Below are 20960 nucleotides of genomic sequence, written 5' to 3' on the forward strand. Positions count from 1 at the left end.
TAAGTGGCAAAAGAAATGTGTTGCATCAAAAAAATCTCTGTTCACCTTTAATTTTTCAAGCTTTTCAATGAAGTAGGGACTACCTAAACTTGTAAAAGCCAAAGTCATAACTTAAATGGAATGTAAATACTAGCTATAGTGATTTAACCTTCATTTTCTCTATTGTCGGTTATGAGCAGATTTTTCTTAAGTTAAATCCATTATTATATTGTTTTTTGTCTTTAAAAAAATACTTTATTTGAAATATACCTGGCCATATTTACTGTTTAAAGGAAATGTATTTAAAGAAAGTACTGAATAGTATTGAATTTCGAGAAAAAACACCAACCTAGAACCTTCTCTTTGAGCCGTCATTGGCCAATACTGTCCTTTCAATTCTTAGAAAGTATATCCAGATGGTGGCCAGACAGGATTTCTAACTTTATTACAAGCTTATGTTAATATAGTCACTGATTTTCTTATCTTCAATTCCCCACCCCCCCGAGATTCTGGAATTTTATATCTATGACCAGGTATGCCCCTGTACTGTGTGTAGGTCATCTGCTGAGTCATAGGAACTTTCGTCGTCTTTGAAGGGGGTTTCATTGAAATCTGAGGCAGTCAGGAGAAAGAGTAATGCAGAGTGCCTCACCGCAGGCTGTGCCAAAAAGCAGAGACTCCTGAAATCCTGTGCAGCATCTACAACATGTAGACATGACCTCCAGGCCCCAAAGCTTCAGTACGTATAAGGAAGACAGCGGATGAAACACATAAGAAGGTTCTAAAGTGCTCTTGCTCGAGAGGCCGAGTCAGATAATTGTGACTTGGGGTCTGCTCTCACAATATTTAGAACTGAAAGATAAATTGGATGCTTAACTACCTTAAAGTTTTACTAGATCTGTTAAAAACACTTCTTAGGTTCCAAATAGGTCATTTATGTCAGACAAAGAACTCCAGATTCTTTCCTAACTCTAATGAAAAGATAAACCCTCCCTTCCTAAATAGTGTGGTTGCTGGCTTAGAGAGACCCCAAGTCCATGTTGTGGGAAGAATCTTTTTTTTTTTTTTAACTCATTGAGGATCACAGCACTTATCTCTGTATTCTGCTCATCATATCACCCAGTGGGTGGAGCCCTACCATCATTGGTCAGCCTCCTTCCTGCGAGGCCGGCCGGGAGGGAGGAGTACACACCTGAGGTGGGAGTGCTGGGCCTCACCCCCAAGCACACGTTCTCTTTCTCATTCTCTGGACTTTCTGTATGGCAGGACTGTTCAGGTACTTTTCCGTAACATTCTGCATGGGTTCAGAAAAATTTAAAGTTAAAGCAGAACATCTCTTTTGTAAAGAAACTTAATTCAAACTAAACATTGCAGCGCACGCTTTTCTGAGCCCTGGGGGATTCGGGCCAGGTAACTGCTGTGGTCACTGCCAGCTCCAGGCCTGTTGGTCTCATGAAACATGGCTTCCTGGATGGTACCTGTCTTTCAGAACCACCCTCATGTTTATTTCTGACCCCATGCCCACTCTCCATATTCACTGCTCAGCACATTTTTTTGTTTTTTCCTAACCCCTGATTTACAACTGCTCGTAATTCTCAAGGTTTCAATGAAGAAGGCATTTCAGGACACCAGGGCGGGCATGGCCCCAAAGTTTGTACTTGGTAGCTGAGGAAGATGACACAGACCAAGAGGGTAGTGAAGATTTTGACCTCATTATGATAGTCTACCAGTATCATAATTTTGAAAGCCTAAGATGCAGATCATTTGAGATCTGTACTCCTTTCTCTAAGCATAGAAGACAGAAGCACATACAGCAGTTTTTCATCCTGATTCCTTGGCCTTTTCCCAGCCCCTCAGGGAATGGTCTTCTCCTGGACGAATAGGGGAGCTGAGTGTGAAGGTTGGGCAGCCTGCCCCAGTCACAGGTGTGGCTGGAAGAAATATTTGAGGATAAGAACGTGAGTCCCAGAGAAGACTGCTATTCTGGGGACCTTTCCACAGTGCACACTGCCTGCATGTTGGAGGATTTGATGACATTGCCCCTGTCGTTTCAAGTCGGGTGGGTGGAGTGTTTGTTCTTATAGGTTCATTTGTCATGGTTTTGGCACAAGACATTGAACTAAGTTGTTGCTTTAATGGGTCCTCAGTTAAAGAGGAGTTTGTCATATTATCTAATGTTTTCACTTGGTATTGAAAAAAAGTATTTAAAGAACAACTTATTTATTCCTTAGACTCCCAGTTGCTCTTCTAGTTCTGCCCCTGGAACTCCACAGCATATATTGGTAGAGAATTCAAAGAGCCTTTAATGCTCAGAAGGCCTGACTTGAAAAGACATTGGGTGTACATGTCTCTCCGAAACATGCCTGAACCACTTACACAAAATAGGTTCTCAAAGAGACGATCACCCATTCTCTCTGAGACTGTGTGACCTCCATAAAGAAGTAAAGAAGACTGTGGCTAACTGGAAAATGAGTAGGATGTTTTCATGTTATAAGAAAGTTCAAGATTCGCAACAAGTGAATATTATTACGACAGTTGTGGGGGAAAGGCACTGGAAAAAAATGTATAACACTTTAAAAAATTTTTTATTTAAGTGATCTTTATACCAAGTGTGGGGGCTTGAATTCACAACCCTGAAATCAAGAGTCACACGCTCTTCCTACTAGGCCAGCCAGGTACCCCATTTTTTTCTTTTCCTAAATTTTGTTATGCTTAATTTTTCTCTTATAGTTAAACTTTTAAAATAAAAAAGTACAGGAAACTTATTTTTGTATAATTAGCTTTTAGGTAAAGGAAAGAAATGGAAAAAGTATAACCTGACATCAGGGATTTTTCCTAAACACAAACACTTGGAGGCTTTGGAGCCTCAGTTCTCTCTCCTTTGTGAAATAGGGATGATGAACCTGCTAGATGGTGATGTACTATTATTAGTAGCTGATACTCTTAAAACAGTTTTTTAAATGTTTATTTTTGAGAGGCAGAGACAGAGTGTTTGGGAGGGGCAGAGAGAGAGGAAGACACAGAATCCGAAGCAGGCTCTAGGCTCTGAGCTGCCAGCACAGAGCCTGATGTGAAACTCGAACTCACGAACCATGAGATCATGATCTGACCCAAAGTCAGATGCTTAACTGACTGAGTCACCCAGACTCCCCAACAATTTATTGAACATTATGTGTGAAGGCACTGTGCCATGTAATTGGTACGCATCACCTCCTTGTGTCCAAAAGGAGTCTTAACCTAGCCACTTTGTGTAGTTTGCTTGGGGTTTGGGTACAGAGCCCAGGTTTTGGATTCCTCAACTAATACTTTTTCCATCCATTGTACTGCTCATAGTTTACGTTGTTTTCCAGTGTTTTGTTCTTCTGAAAATCAAATAAAAAATTAAATAAATTAACCAAGTTTATTCATTCCCCTATTGATGGACATTTAGATCTTTGGCACTATTCATTATTACTGTCCATTCTTTCACAGCATTGTTGTGTCTCTTTGTGTACAGATGTGAGAATTTCCATAGGGTGTAGATCTAAAAATGTAATTGCTTGGGAGTGCCTCGGTGGCTCAATTGATATAGCGTCCGACTCTTGATTTTGGCTCAGGTCATGATGTCATAGTTTCTGAGACTGAGCCCCGCGCCGGGCTCTGTGCTGATGGTGCCAAGACTGCTTGGGATTCTCTCTCCCATTCTCTGCCCCTCCCCTGCTTGCTCACTGTCTCTCAAAATAAATAAATAAAACTTAAAAAATGTAATTGCTGGGGTAACTCTCTGGTGTGCAGATTAATTTACTAACCTAATATACAGATTAATAAAAAAATGAAGGTTCAGGGTTGTGAGAAGTCAGGGCATTGGGGACAGTCACATCGTAGCTCATTGACATGACTCTCTTTCATCAGAGAACCCTATCCATGCATGAGTCTTGAGTAACCCATACTGACCTAAATCCTCATGACTTCAGAGTGATGCAAGCTGATTTTGAAGTGTGGGAAGGTGTACATATGGTGTAGACATCATGAAAACAGGAATTAGCAAGGGGGCTCTTAGTCCAAGGTGTGAGTACTTGAGGGCAAAAAGACCCACTTTTTACAAGAAGTCACTCCTAAAAAAATTTTTTTTAATGTGCATTTATTTTTCAGAGAGAGACAGAGCATAAGTGAGGGAGGAACAGAGAGAGAGGGAGACACAGAATCCAAAGCAGACTGCAGGCTGTGAGCTGTCAGCACAGAGCCCGACATGGGGCTTGAATTCATGAACTGCAATATCATGACCTAAACTGAAGTCAGAGGCTTGACTGACTCAGTCACCCAAGTGTTCCCCAGAACTCACTCTTGATAGCACTAACTTGTAATGTCACCAATACTGTTGCAGGCTTATAACGTGTCACCTTATATTTTTACAACTATGTATAGTGTTAAATTCAAATCCAAGTTAATGAATGTCTGTTGTCTGAAAAAGGATACTTTCTGTTTAATTTCACAGATTATATTTTCCATTTAGTTTCACAAGTCAAAAGGCTCCAAGTTGTGACTGAAATGTACCTACTTACTGTCCCCATTCACAGATCCCTGTGAAAAATGGGGCTGGTCCAGTTGGCTCAGGCTCTGTGCGGGCTGGGATTGGTGGCCCTGAGTTAGGATGTTGCAGTGTCCACTTTGGTGGTGCTGGGGTTGGGACGCGCATGCCTAGTATCTGCTCTACCATCTCATGCAGCCGTGTTTTAATCATCTCATGGCTTTCACTGGAGGAATCCTATTGTACGCTGGTCTTTATAGGCAGAGATAATTATATATATACTTGCCTGGGTAAGCAAATTGATAAACTTGCAATAAAGTGTATCAGACCATTTCTTTGGCAGGACCGAGAAGAACAGCTTGTGAAGCAGAGCTGTTTCTGATGGAGCGTGAAAAGCTTTGAAATTTCTCAGTAATAGCAGAGAGCAATATTTGAAACCATCCTTAAACAATTGTTTGTTTTCCTCTTCCCCAACCAAGTTTACAAAAATTTGGTCAGACAGGCGTTTTGTTTTGTTTTAAAATATTTTCAGTGACTTGTTATCTGCTGAATGCACATGTGTTCCTGCACTTTTTCTTTCATGATTGAAACTTTAAACCCTTTCCTTAAGTCCCCCTAAAAACCTCCCTTTGCCCAGTAAGGTTTGCATATGTGAGAAGGGTTGAAGGGAGAGAAACCTTAGGATTTGAAATCTGCCTGAGTAGTTGTGCCCCAGGAATGGCTGTGGTTAGTGCCATAGGGGCTCTTTGTCTTTCTCTCCTACCAAGATTCCTCACCCCAAAAAGACGTTGGTTAATTGAGGTGTTTCAGTTTAGTTAATCACATCATGAGTGCCTGTGAACATAGCAAGAAGCATGATTGAAGCATTTATAAAAATTTGGCTCATAGTAAGCTCCATAATTTGTTTGAAAGAATTACCTCTTCAGTGACATTAAAAAAAAACCAACCCAAAGATTGTGGTTTATAACACCACACCTGGTCCAGATTGTACTAGAGGAATCCATATTTGCTTCGTTATAAATGATTTTGAGGGTGGAATTCTTGGATTGTTTTCTGTCTTGTAAGCCCTTGACATTGTACTGGTACCTGTGTGTGCGCAAACCTCCTGACATGGGAAAGGCCAGCTCAGCCTCCCCCTGAAATGCAGGTTGGCTGCATTTATTCTGCATGTTCTTAGAATGAGGAAATGATATGACAATAAACAGAAATGCCCTTGCTGAAGAGAGAAGGGAAGCTGGTGTTTATCTGGTCAGGTGGTTTAGATTAGCCATGATGCGGCTCTGTATTATGTTACTTTAAATCATTGTGTCCCAACAGGACATAAATTATGAAGATTGTTACAGTATGTTTCATCCTATGTAAGATCAACAAATTGGAATAATTTTTTTATAGGAAAATCACAGTGCTTTTGGCAAGGCTATTGAAGCCTTTAATTTGACTTGAGTATTTCTAAAATATTATTGCCTAATATATAAAGTATGATTTGCATAAGGTAGGAAATAATAAACTTTTAAAAACTAAAGGGAAGGATTTCACTGTAGCAGTTGCATCAAATGGCAGAGCCCTCCCACTCCATCCATATCTATATGTTTTCTTTTTTTTTTTTTTCCCGTATCTATATGTTTTCTTTGTCCCAGTGTTGTAGAGCCAGTTGCGTGCTCTTCCTCTGGTGGGATTGCCAGCGAGCCATGCGGGTCCTGGTGCAGAGACGGAGCGTCGCCGTGTGCTGCCCGCCCATCAGCCCGTGTGTGCACAGGCAGGGCTGCCACTCTGAGGTGGAACAGAATGGGTGCCTGCTCTAAAGAGGGAAGACAGACTTTCCCATTGGTACACACTCAGGAAAACAAAGCACTTTTTTTCCTTTCAGGCTATTAGGAATTATTAAAAAAAAATATCCCCAACCCCCCAAACCCAACTTGATCGACAGCTGAGGCCAAGATAATTTACATAGGAATATTGCAAAAAGAATGGATTTAAGTAAGCATTTATTCTTTTAAATGTTTCTTCTGTTTGTTAATGTTTCCTGAATGGTGAGCCTTATTTGTGAATTTTTAACACAGAGACTTAATTTTTTTTCATTTGTATTCAGGATTCAACTAAGTTTATTTGGCCACACAGAGCAAATGTTCTAGATTAAAAAAAAAATGGCACGAAGTTCCTTTGTGTAGGATTCAAGCGGATTGGAACCTTTTCAGTGCGCTGCAGTAGCATGTGTTCTGTGCAGAGCACCCTGCATGTTGTTACGAGACCTCCTCACACAGTGAAGTTAAGTAGTAGAGCCTCTGATTTACAGAGACTAGGAGAGGTGAGGGAGGTTGAGGATTCGCTCAAGGCCACAGAATGAGACAGAGCCAGGATTAGACTTCTCAGGAGGAAGTGACCCCATCCAGCAGACCTTCTGAGTCTTTTGATACCAAAAACAGGGTAAGTGCTAAGACCGTTTTACTCTCTGTGTCTCAAGCCCTGAGATTTTTCTTAATTCTTTAGTAATACGGTTTAAAACACAGAAACAAGAAAGTCCCTAGTTTCAATCTGTTCACCACAGGAAGATCTCTCCTTAAGCCTCAGCATAACAGGTGGAGGATAAATTCTGAGTATCTTTGTGGTTTGCTTTAGCTCAGTGTCTGGAGACGCTGACAGGTTCAGGGACCTTTCCAAGTTCACAACCTACGTGTGCACTTGGAAACAAATAAATACAGACGCCGTAAGAGATGGTCCCTTTCCTCACTGGGCTTCTTCTGGATTGGCACTGTTTTCTGCCAAGTGGGTCTGGCAGGTTGTTTGCTTGCAGCGACCCCTTGCAGCCATCTCTCACTGAGCGTCCTCTACTGAATTATCAGGATCCCTGATCGGGCTTGAATATTTGTATTTGGGTGATGTATTTTTCTTACAGGAAACATTAGCAAATATTGTTAAAACTGTACTTAAAAACTCTTAAAAGAAGAATTGATTCTACTTAGAACGAAGCAAAGGAAAGACTAAGTATCACCTTGTTGATGTGTGACAGACCTTTTTATACCATCAGATATTTTGTGATGTCAAGTGAGGTGAGACCCTGTTTTACAAAATGTGTACTGCTTGTAGAAAATGTATTTTCTGTACAATCAAGCTAAATTAGGCGTTGCTTTGTTTCTTTAAAATATTCTTGAGTGTACCTCCGACCTCTCCCCACGCCGTTTGGGGGGTAGGTGTTCCTTCTGCTCTGAGCCCTTGTTCTCTTCCTTCGCCCCTTTTGGTTCTTGACTTTCAGTTTAATTTTACGTACTCCAGTTGGAGCGGAAGTTTTTTGCCTTCTCTGTGTCTTTTGAAAATTAGGTATAGCAATAAGGCAGGACACTTTCATGTCAGATACATACTAGAATTACATGGCTGCACCTCTTAAAAGGAGCCATTTGATGATAAAGAAGAAAAGGGAGGGAGTGGACTGCCATTTTACCTATTATTTGATTTTTAAAAATGTATTTGGCCAGATATCCCGTGTCTTAGTGGTTTGGATACATAAAGTTGAAGCCTAGGGACATTTTTTTATATAGATTTGAATTTTTGTAAATTTTATAATGATGACAATGCTAAAGAGCATCAATTTTAATTCCTTAAGAATTTAATTCATAAATTCTAATTTGCTAAAATAAAACAAAACACTCGGGTAGTCTTTGTAATACCTCTTAACCTCATGAGACTCCTGAAAGTGAGCAAATAGGGATTATCAGCTGATTAGGAAAGACAGCCTCCAAGGGGACTTTTCCAGAGCAACTGGCTGGCAGTAATGAACAGCCACAGTGAACAGTGCGGTGTCAGAAGTTCTGTGACAGTGGGGAACTCCCGGTACACGGCTTCTCTGGTGGATTCCCCTTGGGGTGGTTTTGAAACCTGGATTTCACTCTGCTTTAGGGGGAAAGAATGGACAGGAAATGGTCAAATGTGCTGATTCCAAGAGAGCAAAACTGAAGGATTGTGAGAAATTTTAGAAGGAGCTAATCAGATGGAGCTGTTGGTATGCCCCATAGTAGCCGATGATGATGCAGGGAGATGTAATTTAAACTTCCGTGCGGAGGACTTCAGAAATGAGTAATGTCTTTTCAGGGAAAAGATACTCTCAGCTTGTGATCATCTTGTCCAGAAAGCTTTTTAGGCACACATCAGATATGTGATATCTATCTAGTTAGAGGACTTTCCCTAAAAATGGAACAGAAATGACAGGCTCTTAAGTAAGACTGTGGGTAGAGGTGTGTATGTTGGTCAAACTCTGCTGCCCTGGAGAAGAGTAGATACTTTTCTGGAATCCTCTGTTAAAGTGTAGTTTTCCTAGCCTGGGAATTTAGGTGGAATTTACTAATGTAATTATAAATCCTAGTTGTGCAAAAGAAAACTATTTTGCACCTTGCTTCATTTAACAGTATATGCTGAAGGTAGTACCATGTAATTAGCTAAAAGCTGTCTTATTTTTCCAAATGGCTGTTTAGGATATTAGGGTAATTGCTAAAAATGGTGACTTAAGAACTTACTTTCTTTCTCTCTCTTTCTTTCTTTCTTTTTTTTTTTTTTTTAGGCTCTGCAGTGTTACGGTTCTATGAGCACAGCTTTTGAAGGTAATGTGTAGAAGTGAGCGTGCTATCTCTCGGGTAGTGTACTTATTACCACCAGCTGAGGGGAACTGACGTGGCCTAGGGCAGTGTGTAGAGTGGGCTGCTCTTTCAGTAGCTTGTGAGCATTGTCTCAAGTGTCTGGGGGAAGCCAGGTTTAAGTTCAGAGTGGGATATTCTTGGCTTGAGTTATTGGAGATGTTGTACTCTGTGGTGGATCAAGTAGAAGGCAGGTAGATTAGTGGCTGGTGAGGGTTGTGTCTGTCCCCAGACATACATATGGACTGCCTAGGGGGCGGTCCTCAGGTAGAGTCTTTAGTCTGGGTCTTCAGGGAGACATGAGTCACCTGCTTGGCTAAGATGCTCACTGACAGATTGCCAGTTCCACTGGAAATCTTTCTATGAGGATACCCACTCAGAGAAACAGTTTTCAGTATGTTTCTGATTTTCTCATCCTTGCAAGGGTGAATTTCTTTGTTGTCCACTTCTTATACTAGGTTTGGAAAGGAATTCTTCCTCTCCGTACCCTAGACACTATAATATTAAAGTATTGCTGATGTTAATAATCACTAGCATTAACTGAGTGCCAGATAGAATGCCCAGCACGCTGCAAAGTATGTTACAGGAATTACATTTTTACATATGAAGAAACTGGGGCTCATTTCAAATGTTAAGTGATTTCTCTGAGATCAGATAGCTAGTGAATAGCTGCCCTAGGGTTTCAGTCTAGGTCTCTGACCCTATTGTTTTTGCACTTGACCAGTGTGCTGTGTGCTCAAAATAAGAGTGACACTCTGGAGAAAAAAAAACAAAACACGGATCAACTACCCCTTTGGTTGGGTCTGTTCCTCACACTTCTCATGTCGCTAGTCGAAGGTATTCTTTTGCCTGCAAATTACTATCTGATGTTCCCTCTGCAGTGGCTAGAATAGTTAGCAGTGTTTTCCATGAGAAAGTCATGGTGAGTCACATAATATTCTGGGGCAAAGGACGCTTTTCCTTGGTGCACTGAGCAGTGTTTATGTGATGGATCAGTCACCAACACCAAGGGAAGGTCCCGTCCTATGACATGTGCGTGCTTGGCAATGATCTTGCAGTGCATTTTGCTTAATAATTTTCATTATTTTTAATTAAAGTTGAAGAAGTGCAGACTCTAGCTGAAATTAAGGTAGGTTGTATTGCCGGAATCTGGTAATTACTTTAATTGATCACAAGATAGTTTCCTTGATCACCAATTAGACTAAATTGCCGATCATGTTTCAAGACGTGAAGAAATGCCCAAACTGATTTATGTAATAGTGTTTTCATTTCTAATCAGACGTAAATATCATTTCCTTCCATAGCAATTGTGTTTTATAAAAGAAGAGTTCTAGGCCTACAAACATAAAGGTGATTCATAAACAATAGACTTCTAATTCATTGAATGGGTAAAGGAAGTATTTAGAGGCTTAATAGAGATTGTACTAGGGAAATTACTTTGGACTCGCTGGTGCTCATTTTCTTAGTGGGAGATATGTTCTTTTTTGGTGCATAATTAAAATAGTCTATAATCAAAATATAAAAGGCAGCAGATTTAAAAAACATATATCAAAGAGAATTGCTCTGAGTAATGAAAGATTTGTATTGTAAGTATGTGCTAGAAGTTAAGTCTTAGAACTGTAATAAATGATACATGTTATTTGGACCCAAGCTGCCTTTTAAATTCAGGGTGCTTTTAAGCATTTCACAGATTGATAGAGGATTTTCGTTTTGGTTTTGTGCATCTGATAGTCTTTCATATTTTCATGGACTAAAATGAAACAAAAGGAACTTTAAGAAAAATTAAAGTTCCCAAAGAATACTTGATTTGGGGCTCACGGAAAAATCTTTTAATTGCTGATGGTTTGGAGATTTCCAAATGACAAACTTCATTGGCTTAATTTACGGTGATTGTAATGCTTACATTCCTTAACATGGCAGAGTGACTTAAAAAGTCATACTTCATCATGCATTCATTGACTTGTTCATAAAATGTTTGTAATTTGCAATAGAGGAAAGACTGAAACTATTATCAGCCATTATATGTTATTTGTTGGCCATATGTTTGTTTGAAATGGCCGTGGCTCAACAGAACATGGCTCATAGACAAACTATGCTGTAAATTGGCACTAAAAACCTACCTAAACAGGTAGGCATATGTTAAGAAGTTAACATGAGCCAAAATATTTTAATATGAACCATGTTACATACATTGCAGTATCTTAGCTCCCTTTAGAGTGAGATCTTCATTTGCATGGCATCTACATTCCCCCCCCCAAACTGATTTTTAAAAATAGAACAGGTATATGCATGGTACAAATTCAGAAGGCACCCAAGAGTCTAGTAACTCTTTTTCTGTCCCTGATTTGATTCTCAACCATCCAGTCTCCCTTATCCATCCCCGTCTTTCACTGTTACCAGTTTCTTATGTGGTTGCGGAGATACTAATCTATATAGTTTCTTCTCATTTTGTACAATTCAGACTATTATGCATTTTTTTTCATTTAGTAATGTACCTTGGAGGTTTTTCCGTGTCAGAGGATAGTTACTTCATTCTTCTTAGTGGCTGCATAATGCTCCAGTGTTTCAGTGTACCTTCATCTAGCTAATCAGTTTGTTACTGATGGACTTTCGGTTTTTTCAAATCTGTGGTTTTTACAAGCTGTGCAGCAGTGTCCATTCTTATAATTTATGTGTAAGTGTATCTGCAGGACTAATTCTTAGAAATGCAGTTGTCTAGCTGAAAGGCATGGGCATTTTTAATTTTGATAGATGTTGCCAATTCTCTTCCAATGATATCAGCTTATGTTCCCCAGCAACATGAGTGCCTTTTCTCCCATATCTTCATCAGCAGAATATTGTCAGACTTTTTGATCTTTACCAGACTGATAGATTTAACTAGTTTTCCCTCTCCCCAAATTTCCTGAGATACAGTTGACTGAAAACTTAGTATTAATTTGTGCTTTTTAAAAAAATTTTTTAATGTCTTTTTATTTATTTTTGAGAGACAGAGACAGTGCGAGCAGGGGAGGGTCAGAGAGAGAGAAGGAGACACAGAATATGAAGCAGGCTCCAGGCTCTGAGCTAGCTGTCAGCACAGAGCCTGATGCAGGGCTTGAACCCATAAACTGTGAGATCATGACCTTAGCAGAAGTCAGATGCTTAACTAACTGAGCCACCCAGGCGCCCCTGTGCTTCTTTTATCATGTGTGACTTTGAGCAGTTTTTATGTTTAAGAACCATTTGATTTCTTTTGCTACCTGTTATGTCCTTTGCCCATTAAAAAAATTGGTGGTTGATCTTTTTCATATTAATTTGTAGGAGTTATTTATTATATGTTAAGGAAATACATACTGCAAGTATAGCTTTTGTCTTTTAATTTTGTTTGTTGGTTTTTATTGCCATACAGAAAAAAATGTAAGAGTTACTCATTTTTCAGTTGTGGTTTAAAGTTTTCTGCCTATAGAATTCATACATTTCTTGTTAAGTTTACTCCTAGATAATTTTTGATCCCATTTTAGATGAGATCTTTTCTTCTAATATATTTTCTGATTAGTTGTTGTTAGTATAAAAAGGCTTTTTTTCTCGGCTTGACTTTACTTGGGAGTCTTTCTGACTTTAATAGGAATCTTTTAGTATTTCCCTTTTGATAATAATACTACCATTTGGCCTGAGACTATATTCCTCTACTTAAAGAGGGTTCTTTCTAATTGTTGTTATTATGAACAGACAGTGATGATTACCCATGTAGCCAATTGTAGGATGTACATTGCGATGCTGTGGTTACATGCTCCCATATTACCTTCCAAATATAAAGCAATTTTTGTACTCATTACTTGTTATAAGTAAAGAAAACAGTTGATAAATAGAGAGGCCCATTCTTATTTCATTGTTTTAATATATAAGAAATACTGAATTTATCAATTCTATCTTCATATGTTTTTCCTCTTGATTTGTTAATATGGTGAAATATATCAGTATACTTCTTATATTGAGCATTCATTGCATTTTTAGAATAAATCTTATTTGCTCATGGTGTTTTGCCAGGTTTTGTTTATTAAGATTTTACTTAATGTGATCTCAATCTATAGTTTTATTATTATATGCTATCTTTGTGGGAATTTGGAGACAGTGTTATGGTAATTTATAAAAATGATTTGTACATGTCCCTCATTTTCTGTGCTCTGGAACAGATTAGTTAGTATTAGGGTTAACTCTGCTTTCAAGATTTTGTAGAATTTTTCTTTGAAATGACTGACAGTTGTTACTTTTTGGTGTTACTCTTATTTATATGTTTTTCTTTTCTGGGATTAGTTTTGATAATTTTTATCAAATTCTATTTTACCTATGTTTTGAAATTTATTTCTATAAATATTTGTATCTACTTAAATTTATTTTTTTCTGTCTTGAAAAAAATTTTTTTAAAGTTTATTTATTTTGAGAGAGTGCAGGCGGGTAGGCGCAGAGAGGGCGGAGACAGAAAATCCGAAGCAGGCTCTGTGCTGATAGCAGTGAGCCTGATGTGGGGCTCGAGCATACAAACTGTGAGATCAGGACCTGAGCTGAAGCGGATGTTCAACTGACCGAGCCACCCAGGCGCTCTGAAGTAACTTATTTTCTGTTACATAATTTTTACAGCTTTTGGATTTATTAGTTCTGCCATTTTTTCTTTCATGTTCATTTACATCTGCTATTCTCTTTGTAGTCATTTTTGTTCTCCTCCCTTTATTTTTATTTATTTATCAGTTTAATTTATTTTTATTCTCTCATTTTCTTAAGCATTGAAAGACGTTTATTCTGATCATTGCTTTACACATACCCTGTATGTAGTGAATACATTATTAATTTCCATTCAGTTTCAGTTGTGATTTCTTCTTTGAGTCAAGAGTTTAAAAATATTTTAGAAAAATTTCTAGGTAGTACTTTTTGCTACCTTTGTCTTCTAGTTTTGTTTTAATTTAATCAGAGAATGTTGTCAGTACTATTTTGACTTTTTGGAATTTATTGGGATTTTCTTTGTGGGCCAATATATGTTCGATTTCTGTGAATGCTCTGTAGATGTTTTAAAGCTATATTCGCAGCGTGTTAAGTTTTAGGCATATCAATTGGATCTGCCGTTTAAATGACGTATGTAAGTAGTACATACCCTTACTTTTGTTTGCTTAACTCTGCCATGGGTTAAGAAAAAGAAATGAAAGTTTCCAGTTATAGATGTTTCTGTTTGTCTTATATTTACTGTCATTTCTGCCTCAATGATTTTGATGCTATGTTATTTGTAGTGTAGATATTCATAATTACTCAGTCTTCCTTGAAGATATGCTTTATACATTAAAAAAAAGTTTTTTTATGTTTGCCTGTGTCTTTATTTCCAGCATTTGATTTTTGCTTTGTGATTTGTGTAGTTTTCTCTTCTTATTCTTTTTCTTCTTTTTTTTTTTTTTTTTTTTTTTGGAGGAGGTAGGGGCAGAGAGTGAATCTTAAGAGTCTCCACGCCCAGCCCAGAGCCCACTGAAGGGTTCTATCCCATGACTGTGAGATCATGACCTGAACCACAATCAAGAGTTGGACACTCATCTGAATGCTTCTCTTTTTTCTTTTTAAGTTTTATTAAAGTAATCTCTGCACCCACTGTTGAGCTCGAACTCATGACCCTGAGATCAGGAGCTGTGTGCTCCACCGACTGAGCCAGCCAGGTGCCCCAGTGTTCTCTTCTTTTCGGTTGGATTATGGCTTTTTATGTTTATTGACTGGGAAGATGTTTGGTCTTGTAAAACATGACACAGAACTGATGTAATTTTTTCTCCCTTAATTTAAATCATGATATGGATTTGTATTTTCTTTGCTTCATTTTAATTGTGTTTTCTTTGACCTAATTGTGAATGCTTCTATTTTTGTTCTTTTTGTGGATGCTCTTATATCTAGAATTTTACACAGCAAACTTAATGCTCTGTTTGTTTATATTACATTTGTTTTATTTTGTTATTTTATTTATTTTTTAAGTTTATTTATTTTGAGAGACAGAGAAACAGTGAGGGAGGGGCAGAGCAGGGACAGAAGATCTGAAGTGGGTTTGGCACCGACAGCACAGAGCCCACTGCAGGGCTCGAAATCATGAACTGTGAGATCATGACCCAAGCCAAAGCCAGACGCTCAGCGTACTGAGCCACTTAGGTACCCCTTTAGATAGCATTTCTTTAAAAAAAAATTTTTTTTATGCTTTTATTTATTTTTGAGAGAGAAAGAGGCAGCATGAACAGGGGAGGGTCAGAGAGAGAGGGAAACACAGAATCTGAAGACAGGCTCCAGGCTCTGAGCTAGCTGTCAGTACAGAGCCGGATGTGGGGCTTGAACCCATGAACCATGAGATCATGACCTGAGCTGAAGTTGGATGCTTAACTGACTGAGCCACCCAGGCACCCCTAGATAGCGTTTCTTTAGATAGTGATCTTCCCACTAAGCAATATCAAAATTAAATTTCTACTTTCTTCTGCTCTCCCTTCACCATGCAGTTTTGTTTCATTTTATTTTTAATTGGAGTGCTTATGTTTTATACCTTTAAATATACTTTGGATCTTCCAGCTTTCAGACTTTTAAAATTTTCATTTACCTTTTCCATGTCTGTCCTTTTTCTTCCATCTCTTCTAATAGATTATAACATTGCATTCCATTTCATGACTACAGTCCCCACAGTTGTTTTGTCTTTTTTCTTTTTTTAAAATTTCTTTTAATGTTTGTTTATTTTTGAGAGACAGGGCGTGAGCAGGAGAAGGGCAGAGAGAAAAGGAAACAGAATCTGAAGCAGGCTCCAGGCTCTGAACTGTCAGCACAGAGCCTGATTGGGGCTCGAACCCACGAACTGTGAGATCATGACCTGAGCCAAAGCCAGACGCTTAACTGACTGAGCCACCCAGGCTTCCCAACTCACAGTGTTTTAAATATATTCTTAGAGCTGAGTCAATTTGTTGCTTACTGCCTTTAACTTTGGTATCGTTTTTCCATCCATCTGTAGTTACTTACATTTCATCCTTTAATAAAAATTTCCATAAAAAGGTTGAAGAGGAGTTATTCTTTGAGTTACTGTATTTTAAAATTCATGTCTCTTGCATTATGTTTGAACAACAGTTTAGTTAGGTATAAAATTCTTTGCACTTTGATTTCCTTGTCTTTATGGGCATTGCTCCTCTGACTTCTGTGTTGAATGTTGGCATGTAGAAGTTTGAAGTCAGCCGGATTATTTTCATTTGTATCAATGAATTGATCTTTTTGACTAGATGCCAAAGGATTTTTTTAATCTTCAAATTCACTAACTTCACTAGGATATGTAAAAATGGTTGAATTCTTACAGACAATAGATTTACATCTTTTATTTTTGGAAAAATTTTTGAATTATATCTCTGATTTCTTTCTGTGTTTGTTCTTGTTCTCTTACTTAAAAAAGTTATCTTTATGTTAGATCTACTTTGTTTTCTGTGCTTATTTTCTAATTCTTATAAACTCTTAGTGATTTCTAGCTCATTTTGCCCATCTTCTTAGTCCTGTCCTCCAAACCTCTCACTAGATTGTTAGTGGTGTCTCTTCTGCCTTGGGCTCTTTGCAGTTTTCTTTGATGGAATGGTTTTAGAAAGCCTGTACTTTTAGCTGGCTCAAGGCCTTTAGGTTCCAAATGGCATTCTGGTAACAAATAGCTAGGGCTGTAAAAAGAAATCTTAGAAAGAAGGGACAGATGCTTTTCACCATCTGCTGGTTTTGCTGTTTATTCCTATTCTTTCTTTATTAATGCCAGATAGTCAGAATTCCCTTTTGAGGTTTTGCTTTTTTCCTCTCCTCTCGACTCATTTCACTTCATTGCAGAAATCCTTTTTACTTTAATTTGAATGAGTATCGTTATGCATGTTTTTAATTTGTGGATTTAAAAATATTTTCGGATTATTTAGTTCTGTTATGTGGAAGAAGGATTATGAAATTGTCTCCTTGCTTCCAGAGCAGGAGCAAGTGTTCTTTCCCTAGGGAAAAATTAGGAGTAGATCCTGTGTAAACGGTTTATTGGGCTTTGTGATATTTAATTAAATGCAAATATTAGGTGTCAGTTGAAATGAAATATGTAAGGCCAAGGAATATACAAATAGGGAGGATCTTTGGAAGTCTCTCTTTTTTTTCCTTACACCCTATGTAGATATGGTAGAAGGTTTTTCTTTGGTCAATGCACCTCTTAGGATATGTGTTTTCTCTTTTAAGTCGTATCTGTGATAGAGTAGATTTTGCTACCATGCTGATAGCGTGCTGGTGATAAAAATAATTTGAGGAGCACTTCTGACTGTGTTCAAATTATCCTCTTGATCCACTTGGTTCTTTGGAAATAGTAAGTAAGTAAACATCACTTTGGACCTTTCGGATAACATGGTTCAAAGAAATTGTGGACACAGGGCTTAAGAGCTTGGGTAACTGACTTTGTCCACCTAACTTGTCGTTAAGCTATTTTCCCCAGTCGGCGTGCATCAGGGTGTTACTCTATATATATTATCTGTTTGTCTGGTGTATGGGTACAGGTCCTTATTTACGGCATGTGGGAAAAGGAAAGTGCCATTCTTCTGGGAGACACCACCTGGAATCTTCGATTCTCAAAACTGTGATTCTCACCTTGTCATTACATTTTGTAAAGTTTATCATATGCAGTTTGGCCAGAGCAGTATATGGTAGCAGTGCGTGCCATTTTCGATCTGGTACTTGGTGCCAGGAGCTGTGCTAAGTGCTATTATATCCCCTATCTCATTTTTTATTAGAATGACTACATGCTGCTTTTTATTATTATCCCCAATTTACTGACCAGAGAACTGAGGCTCATGTGAACAGGTTGTAGAGTTGAAATTTAAATTCAGCACTCTCTGGTTCAAAAGCCCATGCCCTTAATGACTGTATTACTATATTACTTAATGAACTTTGGAAGTCTTTTTTTTTTTCAATTTTTTAAAATGTTTTTTATTTATTTTTGAGAGACAGAGAGAGAGACAGTGCAAGGAGGGGAGGGTCAGAAAGAGAGGGAGACACAGAATCTGAAGCAGGCTCCAGGCTCTGAGCTATCAGCACAGAGCCTGATGCGGGGCCCAAACCCACTAACCGTGAGACCATGACCTGAGCTGAAGCCGGACGCTTAACCGACTGAGCCACCCAGGCGACCTGAACTTTGGAAGTCTTTTAAAGCTAAACAAGAATATGGCATTATAGGCAAACAGGCTAAAAATTCTCATTATACATCATTTAATGCAGGCTAATTCTGTATTTGAATAATAAAGATTTTTTTCAGTTTATTTATTTTGAGAGAGATGCGAGCAGGGGAGGGGAAGAGAGAGAGGGAGAGAGAGAATCCAGAGCAGGCTCTGGGCTGTCAGCACGGAGCCCAACATGGGACTTGATCTCATGAAACATTAGATTATGACCTGAGCCGAAATCAAGAGTCCGATGCTTAAGTGGCTGAGCCACGCAGGTGCCCTGTATTTGAATAAATAAAACAGACTTTCACTTTTGACTTGTTCCTTCCCCTCACATAAGCTACAGAATCGGATTATGAAATGAGAAGAGGTAGGGGAGTGAATGTTGTTTTCCATTAATAATTCCATACATGGTAAGTGAATTTGGCTTGAATGTTCTTCCTTTCCCTGATAGGTAAAACTTTCAGGCCTTTGATATCAAAATGGAAGTCTTCATCCTGAATGAAATCGTTCTGAGATAGGAACCGTTATGAATCATACAGAACAGTTTAAAATGGCATCTTCCGTATTCCTCACTGTTAACTGAGAAATCACTTCTTCTGTCAATTGGTGATCTAACAAACATAGCTCAGATAACATCAGATTGGTTTTTCTGGATATGGGTAATAAAGTTAAATATTTGTTTATGTGGCTGCAGTGGGTACTGCTCTGTGAACCCACTGTAGATCTGTGGTTAATATGCCATTATCTTAGAGGCTTATCAAGTATTTCTGCTTTATGGACACATAAGAGACAGACCCTCATATTGTTTGGGATTACCTTCATAAAAATTGGAAAACAAGCAAAAGAAAAAAGGTTATCATCCTCTCAGAACAAATTTGCCTTCTGGTTAGCACAGGTAAGTGTGCACTTGCCCTGTGGTGTGAAGACAGAGCCCTACAGGCCTGTACTTATGCCCGTGGCCGCATCTGCCTCCCTGTGCCTGAGGAGCGGTACTTTCTGTTCCTCATGGCCGTGCTGGGCAGCAGCAAGAAGGCCCAGAGCAGGCAAGACAGTCTTTGCTGTTTCACTCTAGACAACAAAAAACAGTCTTTTGTCTTTCCTGTCTTCTCTGGGAGATGGGATGGGGAAGTTGTTCGTATCTGCCAGTGCTTTTGCTTAAGACACGCTTGGAAATTATTTTTCCATAGTCTTGGGGTCGATGCCTTAGTTAGCAACCCAGTTACCAAACAGAAGGAGTGGTGATATAGGAAAAGTGGCCCATAAGATTGGGGGCCAGGTAGTGAGATCCAGGGCACTAGGTTGAAGGGAAATTATCCCCGTGCTATTTTGGAGAGTCTTGTCCCCAGGACAATTAAACAGTCCAGACAGGTCACTGGGTGAGACCAATTTCCTGGTTTGTTTATTTGAGCCTGATTGTTTTTCACCGTTGAGCAGCAGGTCATGGTCCCGCTACACCGTTCCCTGAGCTCTCTGGAAAGCAGTCCCTTTCATATTTGATTTCTTTAGGCTCCCCTTAGGATCCTAGGTTTGTCTTTATCTGGCTGAATTGCTCTGGTCTCTCTCTCTGTCTCTGGTCCAGGGTAGAGGACGGTGTCACTAACCAGTTTCAGCTCCATCTCATGCAGGCATTTGGCTTTATATCCCGAGTTGCCCTGCAAGCCGAGAAGATGAATCATCACCCGGAATGGTTCAATGTGTACAACAAGGTAACTAAATTGCCTTATTTGGGGATCACCTTAGCGGCGGAGTTTAGGAAACTTCATTCTTCCTTGTCATCCTCTGCAGCCAAGTGTCACCGTGCTTAGGAAAGTATCCTCTTATTCTTTTGCTGAGAATCCCTGTGTGTTACTGCAAATTAGTAACAAATTTTCAGAGCAACAGATTGTCAAAAGAGCAATGACAAAGTTCTATTTTCATGTTTGTCTTCTACTGAAACTAATAGGAGAAAGTTGGGCCAAATTAGGCTCCTGGATTAAACTTGAAAGCCAGCCAGGCAAATAAATTTGTGAAAGAAATGGTAGCAAATAAGAAAGATAGGGCCTCATTTATCTTACTGAAATAAATATGCTCAAGAACTGTGCTTTAAATAATAACTGTTTATTAAATTCTGTATTCTAAGTGGGCCTGGCTTTCTTAAGAAAAAGAGCAGGCCGAAAAAGACTTTAAGTAGTTTTTTACACGGCACAGTAAGAAGAATCACAGTCCTCCCCCAAAATGTCCTTGCCTTTATGGCCATGGCTTTTGGAATATCTTATCATCTAGATTTCTATGCAGTTCTGTTTTCTATTTAAAAGTCTTCTTTGAAAAAAAGAGAAAGTTTCCTGATGTACTTGCGATTTATCAGAATAATTCAGAACATGTAGGTACCATGATAAACTTTTCTTTCCTAGTTTTTCCTCTTTGTCCATAATTTTGCCTTTGCTTTTTAATTGATTTTTCAAGAAGTGACATTTCTTTTCCTCCACCCCACCCCCACCCCACTTCCCTAATTTGGAAATGGGCTTTTCTGAATGTGGTTGCTAAGATATTACATTTGATAGCTTGGTTTTTCTCAGTGGCCTGAAAATAGTCATATAATTAAAGTAATGGGAGTTAAAATGGAACCTTAGTCTCTCTCTCTCTCTCTCTTTTTTTTCTTTTTTCTTTTTTTTTTTTTTTTTTTTT

General features: G+C 38.7%; 1 protein-coding gene across 4 annotated transcripts in view; it reads left to right on the plus strand.

The window, feature by feature from the left end:
• PCBD2 (pterin-4 alpha-carbinolamine dehydratase 2) overlaps window positions 1-20960 on the plus strand; it is a 49208-nt gene that overhangs the window by 27855 nt on the left and 393 nt on the right. Inside the window, exons 3-4 of one of the 4 annotated variants that reach the window (XM_029942369.1) lie at window positions 9036-9075; window positions 19922-20002. In XM_029942369.1, the coding sequence (XP_029798229.1) occupies window positions 9036-9075; window positions 19922-20002 (121 nt within the window). Of the gene's footprint in view, window positions 1-9035; window positions 9076-19875; window positions 20003-20960 lie in introns of all 4 variants that reach the window. The other 3 variants (XM_029942367.1, XM_029942368.1, XM_029942370.1) reach the window with 3 other exon arrangements.

The sequence above is a fragment of the Suricata suricatta genome, chromosome 6 (assembly GCF_006229205.1).
Source record: "Suricata suricatta isolate VVHF042 chromosome 6, meerkat_22Aug2017_6uvM2_HiC, whole genome shotgun sequence".
Taxonomy (NCBI): Eukaryota; Metazoa; Chordata; class Mammalia; order Carnivora; family Herpestidae; genus Suricata; species Suricata suricatta.